At 37.4% G+C, this 21,186-nt stretch overlaps 1 protein-coding gene across 1 annotated transcript in view; it reads right to left on the bottom strand.

Moving 5' to 3' along the window:
• The window catches only part of LOC104280702 (A disintegrin and metalloproteinase with thrombospondin motifs 20-like), a gene marked incomplete at both ends in the record, with an annotated part of 52,751 nt that overhangs the window by 21,658 nt on the left and 9,907 nt on the right, over nucleotides 1–21,186 (bottom strand). Inside the window, 10 exon segments of the mRNA XM_009878437.1 lie at nucleotides 8,215–8,391; nucleotides 10,869–11,030; nucleotides 11,368–11,658; nucleotides 11,860–12,024; nucleotides 13,190–13,297; nucleotides 15,793–15,915; nucleotides 17,836–18,000; nucleotides 18,710–18,874; nucleotides 19,394–19,604; nucleotides 20,292–20,418. Coding sequence (XP_009876739.1) covers nucleotides 8,215–8,391; nucleotides 10,869–11,030; nucleotides 11,368–11,658; nucleotides 11,860–12,024; nucleotides 13,190–13,297; nucleotides 15,793–15,915; nucleotides 17,836–18,000; nucleotides 18,710–18,874; nucleotides 19,394–19,604; nucleotides 20,292–20,418 — 1,694 coding nt within the window.

Raw genomic sequence — 21,186 nt, 5'->3', positions numbered from 1 at the left:
AGCAGGAAAAGTGCCCAATCCTGCTCTGACTGAAGTGAAAGCGCTCGAGCATACACAGATCAATACAGCAGTCAATCTCAGCGGAGTCGCCAGTCTCCCACAAGTACTGGTTTTCAAAGAAAGGACTAGGAACCCCCATAATGGAGAACTGCGGAACGTTTCCTTCATTTCCTAACCCATTCCAGGTAACCAAAATATTTCTGTATTAACCTTCATCAATGTTAGGAAATGTTAATATTTTAATATACGTTTAATACATGTTTAATATTGATTTGGGTCTCAAACCCACTTTGAGCCAGGATTTATGAGTTGTGACTGGGGTTTTTAAAATTGCCACATATATGCAGGCGGTTTAGAATGGTTTTCACATGGATCTGACCACCCAGATCCCTTCATCATTTCTGAAAGTTCTAACTGTAAAAAAGAAGCTTCACATTCCTTTCATTAAGTGACTCTATGTCTTTAGGAACGGTATTAAGGACCACCTCAGTTTTTTGCCCTTCCATGATACTCTGGCTTGGGGTTTGTTTTGACTTTGAATATGTTCCCCTCTTACTTGTCCTTTTTCGAAATGGAGGGTCTGAAAGTTCTGCAAAGCTGCTCATGCAAAAGTGGTTAAGGAATGCAAAAAATTGTGCTATATCTCTGAGATCAAAAGTTAAGCATTATCTTATGACCCTCAGTTTTCTGGTTTTTGTCATTGACTAAGTCAGAGCAGGACTCAGCCATAAAATTACAGCTCCAGCAAAAGGTTCAACAGCTTTAAATTTTTCAGCAAAGATCATGTGCCAACTACCTACGCCAGTCCATTTGTCCAATGGCATCAATTTTTGCTTTTATCAGTAAGAATTTTTATATAGTTTTTTCTGTTCAAGTATAAGAGCTCCCCTCATGAAAACAATGTCACTAAAAGATCATATGAAGTTCACTGCAACACAAATCTTACTCCACGGTAAAAACTTCTCTCTTCCAGTAAAGTGGTTAGTTCCCATTCCACACCTCCAAATTTTTATTTTTTAATTTTTCTTAAAGACTTTAAACATCATCATTCCTCAATAAAGGACACATTAAATATAAACACAAAGCCACACAACATGCACAAAAGAGAAGGGTTAAAATTCAATTGTATTTCACAGACATAAGTCACAGTCATTAAATTAAATTATCACACATACATTATAACATTTATTATTTCAAGCTATACAGGCAACATAACACCAAAATGAAGAAATTTCCTCTAAACTTGATGAACAGTACACATATATTTGTTTTTGAATTTTGGAAACAAGTATTTTCTTTCATTTTTATCAGAATTACCCTAAATGAAATCCACTATCCCAAGTCTGGTTTATGACATTATTCGGGTACTGACATATGTTGTCAGTTATCTCTGAAAAGGCACCCCCCATTTCCACAGTTTTAAAAAATGAATAGCATATGCTAACGTTAAGATTTCAGCCAGTGGGATATTAAATAACTGTGCTGTATTGGTAATGAGGTATTCTGAAGTTCGACATTAGGCAGCAGCAGAAGTAAAAACCTGAAGCTGGTTTTGAAAACCAAGTTCACTGATTCTGAATTCCCTTTTAATATAAAAGATTATCTTTAAAGATATAAATACTTTTTACACATTAGAAAAAGTGAGTGAAGGCACTTATCATACATAGCAAGATTTTTTGCATTAAAATGAATACAAATAAATATTTTACTTAGGCAAGTTTGGGCCTGCAGCAGTCAATGGGATGCCTGGCAATAACAACACTGGAAGGGGACTGGGATGTCAATTCTTTAAAAATCATTTTATATTCATTAAAAGTAATAATAGGTTTCTTCCACGAATGCAAAGACAGAATTACACTGAAATTATTCTGGAGCAAGTAAAAAGAAAACCAAAGAACTAGAAAAATAGCCACTTTAAAGAATATTGCATTTTGTGTCTTAAGGGCATTAGGTAATAAAAAAAGATTTTTTTGACACTTAAAGGTAAACTAGAAGATGAGCTGATGCACTCATCATACTTATGAAATTAAATACAAATCAGTGAAGAAAATAATTATTTCATCTGTATTTCAGACAAACAGAGTATAACTTGTCTGCATCGTTGACCATAAAGACCTCCCAGCACAAGCAGATTTAGACTGTTCCCCAAGAACTCAGAAAAACTGACATTATTAAAGTGTAGTTTTGTGGGACTTCTTTTTTCATGTAATTTGAACAGTTAGTGGAACACTCGTCTGATACTCAATTTCTTAACTAACAACAAAGTAGAATTGACATGACTAGTCTGTTGTCAGTGTTTTTCTCTTTTAATAGTGTTAGAACAGCAAAAACACACTCTGCACAAGTACTACTGTTGGGAAAGTTGTGTCTGCCCACTTTTGATCTAGGTTCCCTTTAATTACAGAAAGCATCTATAAAAACCTTAAAGTAGTTAAGAAAAATAATTCTACATCTATTATCTGACTTCATAACTGGTATATGTTAAAGTTTTAGGACAAGTTCTTCATAAGTCTTAACTTTGAGAAGAACTGGATGTATCATACCTCAATTCACAATATAAACACAAAAGAGCAGGAAACCCAATGTGCTAGGAAAATTAATGCCAGAAAACAAAGTGCCAATGATTGCATTTCAATTAACTCACTCTATAGAGTATAAATCCTCTTCCATTAGTATTCAAATAAAATTCCAAATGTCAATGTTTTCAAGAAAATCTAACAGAAAATAAAATCTTGTAAAACTTAATGAAATGATGGACCTAACTTTCCTCTGAATTCTAACTGGTAATGTTTAGCAACAAAGCTTTACAATGACTGTATGTGAAACTGTCCAGATGAGGAAATTAGGACATCTCAGAAAGTGTGATCGTTCGATGTAAATCTGGGGATGGCACAGGGCAAGGGCATCACTGTTTGCTTCTGTGGCAATACTTGCTGCCTCCAAGTTCCAGCAGCTTCCTGCGCTGCCTCCATCCAGGTTAAGACACGTGTGCAATAAGACAGCTGGTTTCAAATGTGCCAGGAAGATTTACCTGATAATAAGACTATGCCAATGATCTTTAAGTAACACTCCGTTACAAAGTTGGTTCAGTAACCCAGCTATGTATTCTCCCTAAAGGAACAAGAAAGGATGAGAAGCAAATACATATTTCAAGTTGTGACACACCTGGTTAAAAAGTCTCTCTGATAAAATTTAGGTTGCTCCCACACAGGAATGAAAGCTCTAATGAAATATAAAAGTTCCAACTACTACCACCAACTACTGAAGAAGGGATCTTGCTGTTTGGCTACCTGGGTCTCCAAGGCTTTTGGTAAAAAATGAAAAACTATGGAGGACCAAGACTAAAACTCCTAAATATATCAAAATCCTCGTCATCCAAAAATGTGAATAAAATTTCCTCACTATGTAAAGATGGAAGCTAATGTCTTCCCATATATGAATAGTCTATTTTATTCCTCCAGTGTAATTCCTTCTCACACTCCATAAAACCTTTAAGAAAATATATAAAATGAAAGGTACACAGCACAATAAAAGCATGTATGTACGAGAAATTCTGAGAAACTTACACTGGTTTTCTATTGTGCAGCAATAACCTAAGAAGCATAGAAAAAGAGATTCGAAAGGAAGATACGACTATTCAATGAAGAGATAAATATTAAAATCTTAAAAGAAACTGTGACAAAAAGGGGAACCTTCAGTTCACAGTAAAAGACAATCCTTGCGGTGAAAGCATCATAAAAACCCTCTATTAAGAAAAGCTCACTAGACAAGTAAAAGAATTATCACTTGTTGAACAGCAAAGGGAAGAGTAAATAAAACATATGATCACATTACACATTTTGCCCAGGTGTCGGGTCAGGGCTTTGGCACTGGAAATCTCCTAACTTGCTACTGTGTGTCAAAATATTTTCCAGCCAAATGCTGCTAAAAAAATATATTTTTTTCTCTAGTATAGCCACTACAGTGGGGCCTACATGAAAGCTTTGCAAGATTGAATATGCATCTGAAGCTTTCTTATATCTAAACATAATCATTGATCCAACTAACTGTTGTTATGATTATATTCCCACATAACTTTTTGTCAGGTAAGGGAAAACTATTTGGCAAAGAATACGAAAGCATGTGGATATAGGAAATGCTGTTGAAAGAAAAAAAGCTTAGTATCGAAAGTAAAAAAGCAACTCAAGATAGATTATTCTACAACAAAAAGTGCTAAACCTCATCATTATGGTTCAGTTTTAAAACCTAGGGGTATCTTTCTGAATGTCTAATACTCTCTTTTTTCATGACCTAAGTAAAAAACAATTTTCTGTCATTAGGGTCAGAAACCCTGAACCACTCTGATGACAACTAATACAACAAACCAGAAATCGTACTGCAGCGAGTAAACACAAAATCCTAATAATGCTCCATGGAAAGAAGGGATATAATAAAAATCTATACTAAGACAGAGTACTCTTAGCCAGCTGTCAGAATGCTATGGAATTTTTCTTGATGTTATATAATGTGACATATGGCTTCCATACTTTTTAGCTTGTAATTTATTCATTCTTTCATGAAGTTTTGGATCATTGCCTCAATCCCTTCTTCATCAACGAAAGTAGCGTAGTCTAAAAGAAAAATATCCAAGCTATATGGGCCAAATTTACTGTTAGTGCAACTCCATTAAAATAAGCAGCTATATTTACATCAAGTATTACTCAACTTATAAATACATTATAAATATGTATATATGAAAATATATAAATTTGTATTGTTGTTTTTGTATATCAAAAAAGAGGTAGCATACCTAGATACATGCCAACTTGCAATGAAATCTTGAAATTAAACGTTTCAAACGGAAACATTTGAATTTAGGCATGTGTACATAAACCTCATTTACTTTAAGAATTGACACTGCTATTCTTGAAAAACAAGGCAAGATGCCCAGACTGGGAATAAATCCACTCCATTTCCTTTGGGTTTTGATAAAAAGGCAGGAAAACAAAGATGAGCATGATTCAGTTCTTACTAAAGGAGATTCCCTTATAAACTTGTACAAAACTAAGAGAGAATATATAAGCTATATTTTAAAAAGATTGTCAGTCTCTCAACAACTTCCACATCAAACAAATTCAAGTTACAGGCAAAAGGGAGTGTTTCCTAGCCATCCTCCCTGTAAAACTTCAGAGCATCTTATTGGCTTGCATATCATGATATGAAAATTCTGGACTGAATTAAACTGTCAAAGATTCATAGACTCAAAGTTTCTGAATATGCATGATATTCTGAGAAAATGTCCTGGCATGGTACGAGCCTTTAGAACTTGAGATTTACTTGCCTCACATCCCTTTGGATAGCTGCAGAAACTGGCAACAGCAGGGGACACAGCCTTCAGGTTTTATAACAGTCAGCTCCAGCAGCCAGAGACGGACACTACAAAGCGTAACTGCCCATAGCTGCTAAAAGTGCAGAAAGCATCGACCAGCATTCTGGCTTCAAATCATAAACAAAGCCTTCCTTGAAACTGCCCTAGGGGGCATTCACAAGACAAGTTTCCTTTTAATTACATTGTGTAAAATGAATCAAAAACTGAAAGTGAGGTAAGGCTAAAAGTCTTCTATCCTCAAATATAGAGTGACAGCCAGTGCAAGAAGTTCGAGTGCCCGAGTACAGAAGAGAGCATAAAAGACACTGACAACGGACAGACTAGAACAATCCTTCTACACGGTGGATCAGGTTCTTCACTCAGGATTCCAAATTAGTCTTAGTTAATCTGACTTTTTCTGAATCTATTTCTGCTGGAATATAAAAATCCAAGAGAAAAATATCTAGCTACGTAAAAGCTAGAATAATCCCTGAGCAAAGTGATTAATTCAGACATGGTTTAGACAAGACTACATCAGAATGAGGAAAAGGTTTTTCAAGCAATTTTGCCACCCATTTCTGAACTGGCTCGGCCAGAGAGACAGCCAATATTCAAGGAAGCCAAGGAGTTGTTCCAGGTAAAGTAATTGTTTAGAAATTCCCTTCCTTTTACTCACCCTCTCCATGCGTTACATTTGTGCCAGAAATGCTAGAAGTAAATACAGCAGAATCTAGTATGGCAAATTACATTGCAAGGGCAAAGCCTTGCATTTTGTTTTCTGCTTAAGGGTTGCCACCGGAATCTCACTAGCAGATCCAAAAGTGCAATGCACTGCTGTCCAGATACAAAAATATTACTCCATAATTTTATCAAAACTATAAATAGCGTTTCATCTGGTTCTTGCTGTCTTTATAGAAAAGGGAATAAGTGTAGATGTGACATGCTCGATGTCATCAGCCTCCAGAGAATGTCCAAGTTGTTGCCAGTTCCCTCTATCATAGCACACTGTGTGCTTGGGAAGGTGTAAGAAAAGCAGAGCCCTGACCTAGTGCCAAACTGTTACATCACTGGTCAAGCCCCCATGGGTGAAGGCTGAATAAAGCAGCTTGTGCTGGACTACAACAGCATTTCTGTGACTAAAGCTTTCACTGCTCTTTCATAATAGTTGACTTCAATCAATCTATTTAGCTCTATTGAAAAAGAAACAAAAATTAACTGAAGTTTGTGTGTGGGCAGCGTTCAGACTAGCTAAATTACTGAAAAGTGACAGTATATTTAATATGTGAGCCTGCTTTTATTTACCAAATCTGCTACATTTGCTTCTGCACCACACCGTGGGACAGTGTGATGAAATTAAAATTATTACTGAATAACAGAGCTTGTAATCCCATAGGAAGCCACAAACTTGCTTATAACCAGATTCCATTCTCAAATTTGTTTTCAAAGGAGTAAAATGGCTTTTTATATCAACTGTGATATAACCCAACATGAAAATCTTCGCAAGTCCAAGCCATACGTAACACTGACAATACATTACAACAGCTTACAGGTAACCTATTGATGCACGACAAGCTACACCACTCAGGCAACGATCAGGCTGTGAATAACTTCCAATCTAAAAGGAAAATAAATTTGGAGTTCAAAGGCAAATGTGTGCTGAAAGCCTTGCTTGTCTCTTCAGCACCTGAAGTACGTAAATTAATATTAGCAAGTCACCACTAATTATTCGGCTAATGGCTTAACAAGATACTCTGGTGTCTGTTAAGCACATACCCAAACTGTTTTGCAAAGTGGAAGAAAGAGATAACTGTGGTACATTAAGAACTCTAACTTTCATTTTGAAGTCTATCTGCAACAAATTAGAATATATTATGTAAACACTAATACATTATTTAAAGTTGAAATTGGGCAATATTTTTTAAAATGGTTACATATTAATGCAAAGAACCAAATTACATAATTTTATTAACAAAAAAAAATAAAACAGAAATTTTGTCCTAGCCCATCTTCCAGGGATGTTAACGACAGGTTTTCAACTGATTTCAATGGATCTAAAATTGGATCCAATCTCCTTTAATTGCCATTACTCTTCTTAGATTCGAGCACAATAATAAATACTGTTGTCAAATTTACAGCTTGGGAAATATAATGTACTCTATACTGTAGAGCTTTCTATGATTACTTCAGTATGTTAATAATCTGCTAGTAGCAATTTTAAAGGATTAATGGTGATTACTGTAGGCATTTTTACATATTAATAGACAGTGACATGTAGACAATAACATATTATAGTTACATACATAATTATACATAGACAGCTTTAATTAGTCACTGTTTTAAAACCACAAATATAAACTTTTATACACAAATGTACACGTAATATGGAGTAAAATGTTTGATGACAGAGTGTAATATACATGTGTTTGAGTTATTTTATACTTATATATACTATTAGAAAAAAGTTATGCACTAAAAAGCTTTTTTCAAATATAAATATGTAGATAATACTACAGTATAAATTACAGCATATATTTTTAAATTTAAACCCAGATCAAATCATAACCCTTTGAAATAGAACCACTTGTCAGGTATTTCTATTGGCTATGATGGTTCCTAGTACTTTTCAAAATATTCCCTATGATGTTTTACAGAGCATGAGACTGTTCCCACTGAAGTAAATGGCTTTTTCCCATTTAATTCAATGATTGCAGGAACAATTGCTTAATAAAACCACATAGGCTGTATTACACATGCATTATTATTTCACTGTTATCAAATAAAATAATAATATAACTTTTAAAAGGCAAGGGGAAATAGAGTGACAGAAAGATCAAGAAAGTGAAAAATATTAGTGAATACTATCGTACCGATTTCCATGGTCCCCGATGCCATGAAACATCACCAGGGCAAGAATGCACATTACATTGTGCCATATGAGGTGGCTTGTCTAGAATTTCACAGTTTTGATCACCCAACATTTGGCCAGTAGGAAGCTGGCAAATCACCAGTCTTGTCTTTATTCCATCTCCACAAGTTTGAGTACACTGAAATACAAAATTTTAAATGCAATATTTTTGTTAAGAGAGTCATCACCTACCATTAACCCCCCAAAAAATACAGCAGTAATTGGTATGTGCTATAATTTACTATGTCTATTGTGATATTCACTGGACATTCAATTCAAGAATATAGACTTAGGGTCTAACCTCATATAATGAAAAAACAATTCTCCCACCAAAATGGTTACCAAACTAAATTTTTGTAGTTTAGCAAGTGATTTCCTGCAAGAAGTTTCAGTTACAAAGAGTCTACTCTATCAAGGAGAAATAACCACTTGCGTGAATAACCATGCACGTATATTTGTCTTTGTTAGAAGGAAAAGATGGAAACTGGCTCTAACACTCATCTTCCCTGCCAGAAGAGAGGCACTGGGCACACTTACTCATAGTATAACTTACACAGACTAAGTGTAAATTACTTATAGAATGAGTTTTGTAGGTTTCAGTTTTCTTGTAATTCTACAATGCCAGACAAAAATATTCTCATTTCTAATGAGCTATTAAAAACAATCCGATCAAAAGTGAGCATGTTCTAATATTTTGCAGCTTATTAACGTCTTCAGAGGATTCTAAAGTAGACAAAACCTGCAGCATCTGTGTTAACTGGATCTCAAATCTGCAGCCACGGACAGAACAAATGTGACACTCAGACTGGCCCTTGAGAACTGGCCAAATGAAGGGGGGAAAAAAGTCACTGAAACAATTTTTCTTCTTTTCCCAACTCTAGATAATGATGCATCAAGAATAAGAAAAGATAGCCAAAACCACAAGAGGTTAGATTAGAATGAATGCCAAACCAATAAGCTTTAACTCTTTCTACTGTGTATGAGCAAGAATGTGTGGTCAAGATATGACATTACACGGCATGGAAAAACCATTCTTTGTCCAATAATGTATAATGTTTCATCAACACATTCTAACCCAGGAACATCATTTAGCTGAAATTTTCTAGTCAGTACTTATGAAATGTGAAGTAATAAAGTTCCTTTATAGCTCCTTGTGCTCATTTTCTTCTTGGCCTAGCTCTTACACTGAGGTTTTGCACATACAATTCATCTCTTTGTAGCAGAAAAGAATTTTTTATGCCTCACTGTATTGGGTTTGCCTGGCCAGATTTTGGCAGTGGAGAGGGCTGTAGGGCAGGCTTCTGTGAGAATTTGCTAGAAGCTTTCCCTAAGTCTGATGGAGCCAATGCCAGCCCGCTCCAAAGATGGACCCACCGCTGGCCAAGGCAGAGCCTATCAGTGATGATGGGAACACCTTTGGGAAAACACATTTAAGAAGCAGGGAAAAAGAACTGCATCACAATTGGGAGCGACAGTAAGAATACATGCAGACACCAAGGTCAGTGAAGAAGTGAGAGAAGGATGTGCTCCAGGCACCAGAGCAAATGTTCCCCTGAGCTGCGGTGAAGACCACAGTGAAGGAGGCTGTCCCCCTGCAGCCCATGGAGGTGACAGGAGTGCAGATGTCCACCTGTGACCTGTGCAGGACCCCAGGCCGGAGCAGGTGGATGCCTGAAAGAGGCTGTGACCCATGAGGAGCCTGCGCTGCAGCAGGCTCCTGTCAGGACCTGTAGTCTGTGGAGAGAGAAGCCTACGCCAGAGCAGGTTTGCTGCCAGGACTTGTGACCCCCTGGGGAACTCACACTGGAGCAGTCTGCTCCTGAAGGACTGCACCCCATGGAGAGGACTCATGATGGGGCAGTTTGTCAAGAACTGTCTCTCAAGAGAGGACTCACAGTGGAGAAAGCGTGTGAAGAACGGTTTCCTGTGAGAGGGACTCCACCCTGGTGCAGGAGAAGAGTGAAGAGTCATCCTCCTCCTGAGGAAGGAGTGGTAGAAACAACATCTGATGAACTGACTGCAAGCCCCATTCCCCAACTCCCTGCACTGCTCAGTAGGAAGAAGTGGATAATTGGGAGTAATGTTAAGCCCAGGAGGAATGGAGGGTGGAGGGAAGGTGTTATTTTTAAAGATCTGCTCTTATTTCTCATTACTCTTCTCTAATTTGATTGTTAATGAATTTTGTTAATTTCCCCAAATCAAGTCTGTTTTGTCCAGGACAGTAATCGTGAATTATCTCCCTGTCCTTATCTCAACCCATGAGCCCTTTGTTGTATTTTCTCCCCATCTTAGCTGAGAAGGTGGCATGACAGATTTGCTGTGGTGGGCACCTCGCTGCCGGCCAGGGTCACACCACTACACTCATACTGCAACGCTCAATTACATGTTGCGCATCTTTATCCTCTCAGAAGACTTACTTCTTCTGGATGCATATTTACACCACTCATATTTTCACTATAGTTCTGGATTTAACCAAAGAACAAAATTTAGACGAATAGGTTGAAACTCATTCATTTTAAGTAAGTAAAAAAGTGATTTCATTCACAATAAAATGTGTTGCTATTTCTAATCTTATGTGGTAAATGATGTTTCCCTTTGAATGTAAAATGATCTTACTTCTCCCCAGTTCCCATAGTTCCATCGTGGGCAGGGTCCAGAATCACAGTGTCTTGACTCTGGAGGTTTTGTTGCCTCATCACAATAGCTGGCACTTCTTCCTTCCTCATCTTGACACACTACAACTCGATGGTGAAATCCACCTGCACAAGTACTAGAGCACTATCAAAACATGTAAACATATGTATCACAATTGCATAATCAGAAAAATGTAAAATATGTTGGTTAAAATAACTTAAAATTATTATTTCTGACCTTAACTTTCCAAATAAAAATTTGCAGGTTAAAATTACTACTATGCAGAAGTATTTTAAAGTTGAAATCACAAAAAAATTACATCTTGAATTTAATAGATTCTTCTTCACAATAATAATTTTTTTTTAAGTAAAATTTGCTTATCTTTTGACCAAATCTGTACTGCAAAAACATTTCCAGAAATGTCAACACAGATGTGAGGGAACAAATTAACATATTTTAAAAAAATAAAATAAAATCTTACTGCTCCCCAGGGTCCAGTTCTCCACTGATAGCCTCCCACAGATGGATGGTTCCACTGGTTTACATTGTCTTGTGGATGACGTATTGGAAGGTAACCTATTTCTGGAAAATGGCCTGGAGGGTCTTGTATTTTCGGAATATGATGATACACTGGTGGACATGGTGGCATGTTACATTCCTGTTCTTTGGAAGGTTGGCCTTCAGGATCACAGTAATTCTCGTTGATTTGTTGATGATAGTTGACACAGATAACTTTTCTTGTTACTATTCCACTATCACATGTAACTGTGCACTGACCAAAAATTAACCCAACATTTGTGACAGAACATTGATAATTAATAATCAAAGACATATTTACTTTTGACAAAAAGAAACATATACTTTGGGGTTTTTTTCAAAAACACAGAATATGAAGTCCCAATTTCTCACCAGAGACTTAGGCCAGTAATCTAAATAGACATATTAGAAAAAACAAACTGCGATTAATACTTACAGGGGACCAATTTCCAACTTGCCACTCTCCACACGGGCTAAAGCAGCTTGAAATTTCAGCTGGTCGTGGTAAATGAGCACAAAGAGATTCATCTGCTATTCCTCCATGAGCATCTCTACAACTCACATAGCGAGCACGTTCACCCTTCCCACAGGACACAGAGCACTGTCAGAGAACAACCCAAGTTCGTTGCACTTTAGGAGACCAAAATAACATCATGCAAACATCTAAAATACCAGTGTAGTGTAGTATCAGCTTGACTTCAGAATTCAACACTGAGAAGTAGATTTCCACCTCCCATTGACAGACCCATGCAGTGAGGAAAGAAAGTGAAATATTGTGGGATGGTTTAGGCCTTAAGAATTCCAGCTGGCTTGGAACTGAATTGCTTGGCCTTAATTCTTGTGAAGCAATTCAGTATATCTGAACAGGCAGCATTTCAACTGCAACATGAAATCATTATATAGTTGCAAATGCAATTTTTTTTAATCTATTAACAATAGAAACATTAGAAAGCAACCTCCAGAACATTACTACACAGTGATGTGATATTTATACTATCTGATAAAAACTGATATTCACAATCCATTTGTCATTCTAATGGCATGGTCCATTGAGCTCCTTCTGCTGCCTTTATATCTGAAAAGCTCCAGATGGATTTAGTGAAGAGTTTCTCAGTAGCCTGCACTCTTTACTGCTATTTATTTAAAATAGTTGTGCAAAGATATAATTGTGTTATCTGCTTTGTTAAGAACCTCAAGGGATTAACAGACATCCATATTTTTGCATATAGCTTTAAATTTTCACATCTCTGTCAATTAAAACTAGTTTTCAACACTATAAAAACTAAAAACTCTTCCTCAAAGTTTCTGTAGAAATCATTTTTATAATGTTTATTTTATAAAATATCTAAAATTAGGCCTTTAAAGACACAAATTGTTTAATATTACTATTCTCATAAAAGATTCAAATTATATTTTAGAATTAAAGATGTTCTTCATACTCAGAAATTGATGACTTATTAAAAAAAAACCTTCCTTGCATGCATTCTCTCATATGAAATCTATATTGCTCAGAAATCCAGCTCCTAGAATCCTTCTACTTTCCCCTCCTTATTTTCCCTAGGTAGATTTGAAGCACACAGAATTTGCTAGGAGTGTCTATCTCCTCCTTAAAAAACAGCTTCTTCCAAAAAAAATATTAGAATTCCTTTAAAATTGATCCCAAGCAGATTTCAGTCTGAAAAATATGCTAATGAGATCTTTATGGAAAAATGGGTGAAGGAATGAAGGACTGCTCTGCAAGATGTGACTTTAATTACATTACGTACTGGGGTCCAGGATCCATATCTCCATTGGGTCACCTTCCTCATATGAACTAGAGGAAGCGATGTAGTCCATAATTTTGCATTTTCTGGACAAGAGGGCAATTCGCATTCCTGTGGGGGGTAGGAAAAAAAACCACCAGCTTTCAAAATAAACATTTTGGAGGAGCCAAATATAAGGAAGTAGCTCCCACAGAGATAGATCCTACCATTACAATAAGCCAGCATTAATTAACAAGTAAATACCATCTTCTAACTTTCCCCTGACATTATCCAAAGGATTTTAATTGAATTGCTTTGTTTTGTTTCAAATTGAGAGGCAACAAAAACACATTTGATATTAGTTATTACTATTACAGTTTTAACGTTTGCTCTTTGAGGAAGACCTCTGCTGGGCAACTTCCTGGAGACAAGGGGTGTAGACATTACTGAGTCTTGCTTCATAGCCACCGGCAGCAGAGATGATCTGAGGGCAGATAGTGGCTGTGCTGTCCTGCCCTTTACAGCATCAGCTACTGAGAAGACAAAATTGCTCAGTTTCAGTTGCTAGCCAAACAGGTGCCATAATTCAAAATACAATACATACTCAAACCCTGTGTTTTCACATGTAAGTGGAAATAAAAGCATTGCAATTACTTGGGGTTTGTATTTTGAAATTCTATTCAAGATGGCATCAGAGGGCTGCTAACTTGTGACTGGTTTTCTCTGAACCACAGAATCCTTTTCTTTCCTCTTCTTGAGACAAGGAGAAGAGCATGCCATCACGGAGGTATGTGGTTACCAGTTTAGATGGATATAAGTGACATCTATCAATTTGGTGGCCAGACCATAGAATCATAAAATCATAGAATGGTTAAGGTTGGAGGGGACCTTGAGGATCATCTAGTTTCAACTGCCCTGCTGTGGGCAGGGACACCTCTCTCCCAGTAGGCCAGGTTGCTCAAAGTCCCATCCAACCTGCCCTTGAACACTTCCAGGGATGGGGCATCCACACCCTCCTTGGGCAATCTGTTCCAGTGCTACACTACTCTCAAGGGTGAAGAATTTCTTCCTAATATCCAATCTAAATCTACCCTCTTGCAGTTTCAGGCCATTGCCCCTTGTCCTCATTACAGATCCTTGTAAAAAGCCCTTCTCCAGCTTTCCTGTAGGCCCCTTTCACGTATTGGAAGGCTTCTACCAGGTCACCCTGGAGCCTCCTCTAAGCTGAATAACCTCAGCTCCCTCAGCCTGTCCTTATAGCAGAGGTGCTCCAGCCCTTAGATCATCTTTGTGGCCCTCCTCTGGACCTGCTCCACCAGATCCATGTCCTTCTTGTACTGTGGGCTCCATAACTGGATGCAGCACTCTAGGTGGAGCCTCACCAGAGCAGAGTAGATGGGGAGAATCACCTCCCTCAACCTGCTGGTCACGCTCTTTTTGATGCAGCCCAGGACACGGTTCACTTTTTGGGTGGCAAGTGCACACTGCCAGCTCGTGTTGAGCCTCTCGTCAACTAACACACCCAAGTCCTTCTCCTCAGGGCTTCTCCAAATCTGTTCTCCGCCCAGCCTGTATTTGTGCTTGGGACTGCCTTGACTCAGGTGCAGGACCTTACACTTGGACTTGTTGATCTTCATGAGGTTGGCCTGGGCCCACCTTTCAAGCCTGTCAAGGTCCTCTGGATGGCATCTCTTCCCTCCAGCGCGTCAACCACTCCACAGAGTTTGGTGTCGTCAGCAAACATCCCACTGTCCATGTTGCCAACACAGATGTTAAACAACACTGGTCCCAGTACCAATCCTTGCAGAACACCACTCGCCACTGGTCTCCACTTGGACACTGAGCCGTTGATCACAACTCTTTTGAATGCAACAACCTAGCCAATTCTTTATCCATTAAGTGGACCATTCATCAAACCCACGTCCTTCCAGTTTAGAAACCAAGATGTCATGTGGGTCAGCATCAAATGCCTTCCACAAGTCCAGGTAGATGACATCAGTTGCAACATCAGACCAACACATTACTACATAGCACCTAAGACACCAATTGCTTTTAGTTTAAATCCACGGACTTATTAAAAATAAGTCTTCTGAAAAATGGTATATTTAAATTAAGGGAAGTGATGAAGTGCATGAACAGAGGCAAGAAGAAAAGGTAAGGAACCATATTAATACCATATTGAATCATAATTCATATCTACAGAGTTTTTTATTAGCATTATTTCAATAACTGAAGCTTTCTTTCAAGTAAACATTTTGTTCTTTTAAGAACTATATACAAGTAGAATTTTCGAGAATACTAAGCCAGTTTAGATGCACATTATTAAGCACCATGGCAAGTAGTCTCCTTATAATATTCGATATGTTGGATCTTCCCTGCCCTCTGCCCCTTCTCCCTTAAATCATATACCAAATTTTCAAATCTCTTCTCTCCAAATGACTCTTCTTTTGCTTAATTCCCTAGGTCAAACCTGAAGTTCAGGAAAAAAAGGAGGTAGTTTCAGTATTTTTTTTTTCTTATTTTAGAACTTGTTTCCTAGAAGTTCCCTTAAAAAGTCAGCAGATAACTTGTATTTACATGCCTTTAACTGAAAACTACAATCAACTGAAAGGTATTTTTTTACTTACTTGGTTATCTCTAGGACGAGTAGCAGCATTACATTCCCTGTCATCATCCAAAATAACTCTGTAAGTCCCAGTAACACATTTGACTGCACGTATCTGGTAGCCGCGTCCACATGTTACAGTGCACTGTTAAAGTCAATAATTTCACACACTTGAAATAGCGCTATTTATAATCAAACTTAATTTCTAATTACATTTTCTATTTCAAAATTCTCTCTAGAACGAATAGCATTGACTAGCACCAGGGGAGGCTTAGATTGGATATTAAGAAAAACTCCTTCACTGAAAGGGTTGTCAAGCACTGCAACAGGCTGCCCAGGGAAATGGTGGAGTCACCGTCCCTGGAAGTATTTAAAAGAAAGACATGTAGACATTGTGCTCATGGATATGGTTTAGTGGTTGACTTGGCAAAGTTAGGTTAATGGCTGGATTCAAAGACCTTTAAGGTCTTTTCCAACCTAAAAAATTCTATGACTGCTGGGATGGTGTTCACATTCTCCATGGCAGACCATATGGTGCTAAATCAGGGGTCTATAACATCAATATTTTGGCTACTGCTGAACAGTGCTTGTGCAGGATAAAGACTTTCTCTTTCTCCTCCTTCCACCTCTTGCAGTGAATATACTAGAGGTGGGCAGGAGTTTGGGAGGGAACACAGCCAGGAGAGCTGACCTGAACTTGAAGGGACAGTCCATGCTATGTAATGTCATGCTCAGCAGTAAAAAACTAGGTCAGAGGAAGTTTGGGTGAGGGATTAAGGTGTGGCTTTGAAATGAATCACTAGCTGCAACTGTTAAGAGTCTTTCTCTTCACTGTAGATTTTGACAAGAGCACACTCAAAGAAGGCATCTAAAATGATAAATGGCTGAAAATATTACAACATAATTCCCATCCTACTTGAACCACATAATTGCTGTGGTTCAGAAGTACAAATACTGGTGAAAACCGAGGTCATGAAGAGCTATTACCAGATGGTACAGTGGAAAAACTGCAATGGAAAGCTCTGCTCCAGTGATATGGATCGGCAAATTGCTCATACGAGCTATTCCAGCTAGGCCATGCACAGTGATTTTTCAGTGAAGAACTATAACATGAGACTGAATTATTTTTTTTTAAATTTCATATTTGCTTTTAACTTGTAGGAATGAAAAGCCAGCAGCTTGTGACAAAAGAGTCCTCAAAAGGGATTCAACATTATGTTAGATAACAATATGGCTATCTCTAATGTGAAAAAATATTACACGAGAGAAGCTTGATGCAAAAGAAATGTCTAAGTTAAAAACATACCTAATTTCTAAAGGCAAATTTATTCTGTATTTTACTAACAGGTTATAAGTAAAAAAATAAATATCAGCTGCTATGCAGTTATGAATTCTCACTAACATCAAAGAAACACTGAATAATTCAAGATTTCTGTTGGTTTGAGAAAACTGATCTTATGAAAGCTCTGTGAAATTTAGTACCTTATTATTTTGTAATTAATTCTCATCTCTTTGGTGACAAAAGTTTCCTTTGCAAATTAACTCACTTTTCTTTTCAGAATTTTGAAGCCACTCTGGTATACATTAGATGAACATCATTACCTACAGGAGCGTATTTTTCAACAGGAATATATTTTTCAACAGCACTTTCTCATAAAGAGATAGCAGATCAAAAACACCATAAAATCAAAATACTAAGTCTTTTTACCTGCTGTTATCAGGACATCCACTTCTATGAACTTAATTAAAGTTACCACTTAAATATTCTTACACACCTATAAACATTTGTTCTTTCACCTGTCTCGTTCATTTCAATGGTTTGCTATCTACATTTTCGTTATTCTGGAGAAGTAATACATTCATGAGTAAAAGCATCTTTGATATTAAAGCTCAGGGTCAATGACTATTTTAGGCATTTAACTTAGATATGGGTGCTCCTAAATTACAGGTCACCCAGCCAAAAGGAGCAAACAAGCCTGTGAATCAATTCAGTTAAAGTAACTGCTTAAGATCCAATTAAAACAGTCAGAACTAGAAAACAAGCCAGGAATCCTCATGTACTCACTGATCCCCAAGGCCCAACTTCCCAAGATGCACATTCATGAAGTTCACATGGTGTTATTGATTCTGGTCTATCATTTGGACTACAGAAATCATCTCTCAGATGTTCATGATTAAGCTGGCACCATACTTGACGATGTTTCGTTCCTTTGCCACATGTCACAGGACACTGTAAAATCAGTAGAGTCATCAGCTTGTAAAGGCATGAATCTGCATTAATGGCCTCACTTTCTTTTAATTGTCTGTCGGATTTTAAAGATCACATAAACAAAAAAAACATTCTACGAATGTAAGCAGTTCAACAAAATTAGTTCTTTTATGAACTCTTCAATTACTGTAAAAATCAACCCATGTGCTAATACAAAGGAATCATTATTAAGTTTATAAAGCTATAAAAAATACGAGAACAATGTACAGATCATTTATTTTCATTAGAAAAAAGAATACTCATTTAAAATACCAGTGCACGTGTCACAGCTTTCACAGGAAAATTGTTTAAACTACCCAGGAGTTTTTATACCCACATAATCGTTACAATAAAATGGATATAATTCAGTTCTTCAGTTGGCTGAATGGTTCTCATTGGTTCACAAAAAGGAAGGTATGCATATTACTGCGGATAGATTTACTTCAAGTAGCTTCATTACCACATTTTAATGTAACAAATCTCAGAGAAAAATAAATTCTAGGTGTTTTTCAGAAGTTCTCATGCCACTTGTACATCTGTGATGCATATCAGCCAAATTCTAGAACTTCAGAATTTTTATTATTGTGTGCTGTAAAATAGCCAGAACAAAAAACCACAAACACTTAAAGCAGCTTATTTTAATATCAATGATGTGGACCAAAGGCATTTTAAGTTTTACACGGTTCATTACCTCACTCCACTCACTAACAGACCAGCTTGGGCATAAGAATTCATTGCAAGTTTGTGTTACAACTCTTGGAAGGTCCTGGCATTCTCTGTCAGGAAGATGACGGCCCAAATTGTTCATGCAAAAAGCTTCTCTGGTTCTGACACCTCTTTCACAGCTCCTGGAACACTGTGGTGTATAGACAATATTATGAAACAGGAAGCACAGCATGATAAAACTAGGTCAAAGGTAAAAAATATTAATGACTTTGTTAGACAAATGTGTACTAAGTTTAACCGACAGACTGCTAATATGTTCACAAGAGATAAATTTGGTACTTTGCTTAGTAGTTCCAAGATAAAACTCTTATGAAGATCAAAGCCGAAATTGTACTAATTCCTTTTCTCCAAAACACTCTCAAAGCTGTATTATTAAGATTGTAAATAAAATATACACCTTTAACTACCAGATCTTCTCTGCTGGCTTCCAAAACCAAGCTGCAAACAATTTAGCTACAGTTTCTTACCAAAATATGAGGAAGTTGCTGAAATAGAAAGATTGGTATTATCTCATCATACAACTCTGCATTTCTCAAGTATTATTTTCTTTTAGTTACTGAAACAAAAAAAAAATTATATAGAAATAAGAATTTGATATGGAAGCTAACCAGAACTGTAATGGTACAATTACAAGGTTTCGAATTCGTACCTCTGACCACTCTGTGTAGTGCCAACTTGTTAACATACAGTCACCGTGGCAAGGCTCTCTGGTTGGAGGTTTTGGCTGATCAGTGCAGTATTTATCATCCACCAGGCCACTGAGTCCTTTTGAAACCGAGTACTTCATGCAGTGGATCTCTACAGACCGATACCCTGGGCCACACTTGGATGTGCAGTCACTTTTGCCAACATTGTGCCACCTACAAGGATAACGTGTTACCAAAAGCTAACTACATCTTTAAGACCACACTAAATAAAGCACACTCAGAACGTACCAGGAATTGTCCTGTAAATACAGGTACACATTTTAGGGAACAGACAAAACTGTACAATCTATCTCATGACTGGAATTTTCAAAGCAATAGAAAAGAAGTTGACTCATAGGCTTAAAACCATCTTTTTACATTTAAAGGATCTTTTCTCTTAATCTCCTAGGTGACTTTGAAAAATTTAAGCTATAATTCTAACTGTTCATTCTCTGAATGCCTCAGCGTGGGCTTTCTCAGAGTGCAGAAACACAAATCTGTTTCAAATTGGTTCTAGTTGTGGGCACAATTCTGGTGAAAAAATGTATTCTGCCCAGCAGTCCAAATTTTTGCGCCAGGATATATAGAACAGATTTCACAATTCTAACAAAAGGCTTTGTACTTTACCAATAAAAATTAGGAAAATACACTAGCTTTACTTAGATTCAGAGGCATAAACACAATGCGTAAGCCCATTATACCAAGAGATTTGAGGAAAGGAAGAAGAGACAGGAAGGATGAGAGAGGTAGAGAGGGGTGGAGGGACAGAGGATAAAGCAACATGAATTACTTTGTTTCAACATCTACCAATAAAAATATGTAAGACCACAATAACTCCATCAGCTGGGAACTTCTTTTTACCTTAATTCACACTCTGTATTACACTCCTCAAAAATATCTGGTACAGTGGGTATAAGCTCACATCTTTGATCAGACACTACCATGTGATCACTTTTACGTATGCACATCATTCTTCTTCGTCGAACACCTTGAGAAGGAACAAAAAAAAAACAAATAAAGGGCTAAAATAAGAGTGCATTTTCACACTAAAGGATTCCGTTCATCATTTAGGAATTTAACTGAGATACCCTATTCAAGGATATCAACTTCCAGAAAACAGTGCAAGTGCAACAGTCCATTTACTCATCAGGCTCAGTATTCCAGATGCATCACATCTGTCCTTTGCTAATTACCAAATTTTCAAGCCACCATGTTAACTTAGAGTAGTTGTGATCCTTTTCTTTAAGGAAGCAGAAAATTTGATCGTGGGATACCTAAAAGATCTGTAGTGCTGGAAAAAGTCCCACCGTCGACAGATGCTCTGCTTCTCTAGCACATGACAGTGTATGCTACCTGACTCAAAACCAGAAGAAACTCACCATCACGTACATACGGGCATTCCTAGCACCAGCTAAGAAGAGCATCTATCTGTCATGGGTTAGGCCTGGGCCAGCCACTAACACAGACAGACACTCTCTAACGCCCTCTTCCCAGCCTCCAAACAGGAAGGAAAAGCGAACGAGGCAGAGAGACTTATGGGTTAAGAAAGAAAAACTAGAACAGCTTTAATAAAACAATAGAAGTAATGGTGAAATGATAAAAGCAAAGAACTACATACAACTATAGATAGTAGCCCGATATCAAACCCGACTCCCTCCCCCGATAGCAATCACCACCGATGCTGCAGAGCAGGAGGCACCGGGGCAGCCCCGGGCTCAGTGGCAGCGGGAGGTGGGTTCGGGGAGTCAGCATACTG

Source organism: Apaloderma vittatum, unplaced genomic scaffold, assembly GCF_000703405.1.
Source record: "Apaloderma vittatum isolate BGI_N311 unplaced genomic scaffold, ASM70340v1 scaffold8231, whole genome shotgun sequence".
Lineage (NCBI taxonomy): Eukaryota > Metazoa > Chordata > Aves > Trogoniformes > Trogonidae > Apaloderma > Apaloderma vittatum.
The sequence above is the reverse complement of the archived record's forward strand: the minus strand, read 5'-3'. Positions and strand labels throughout refer to the sequence as shown.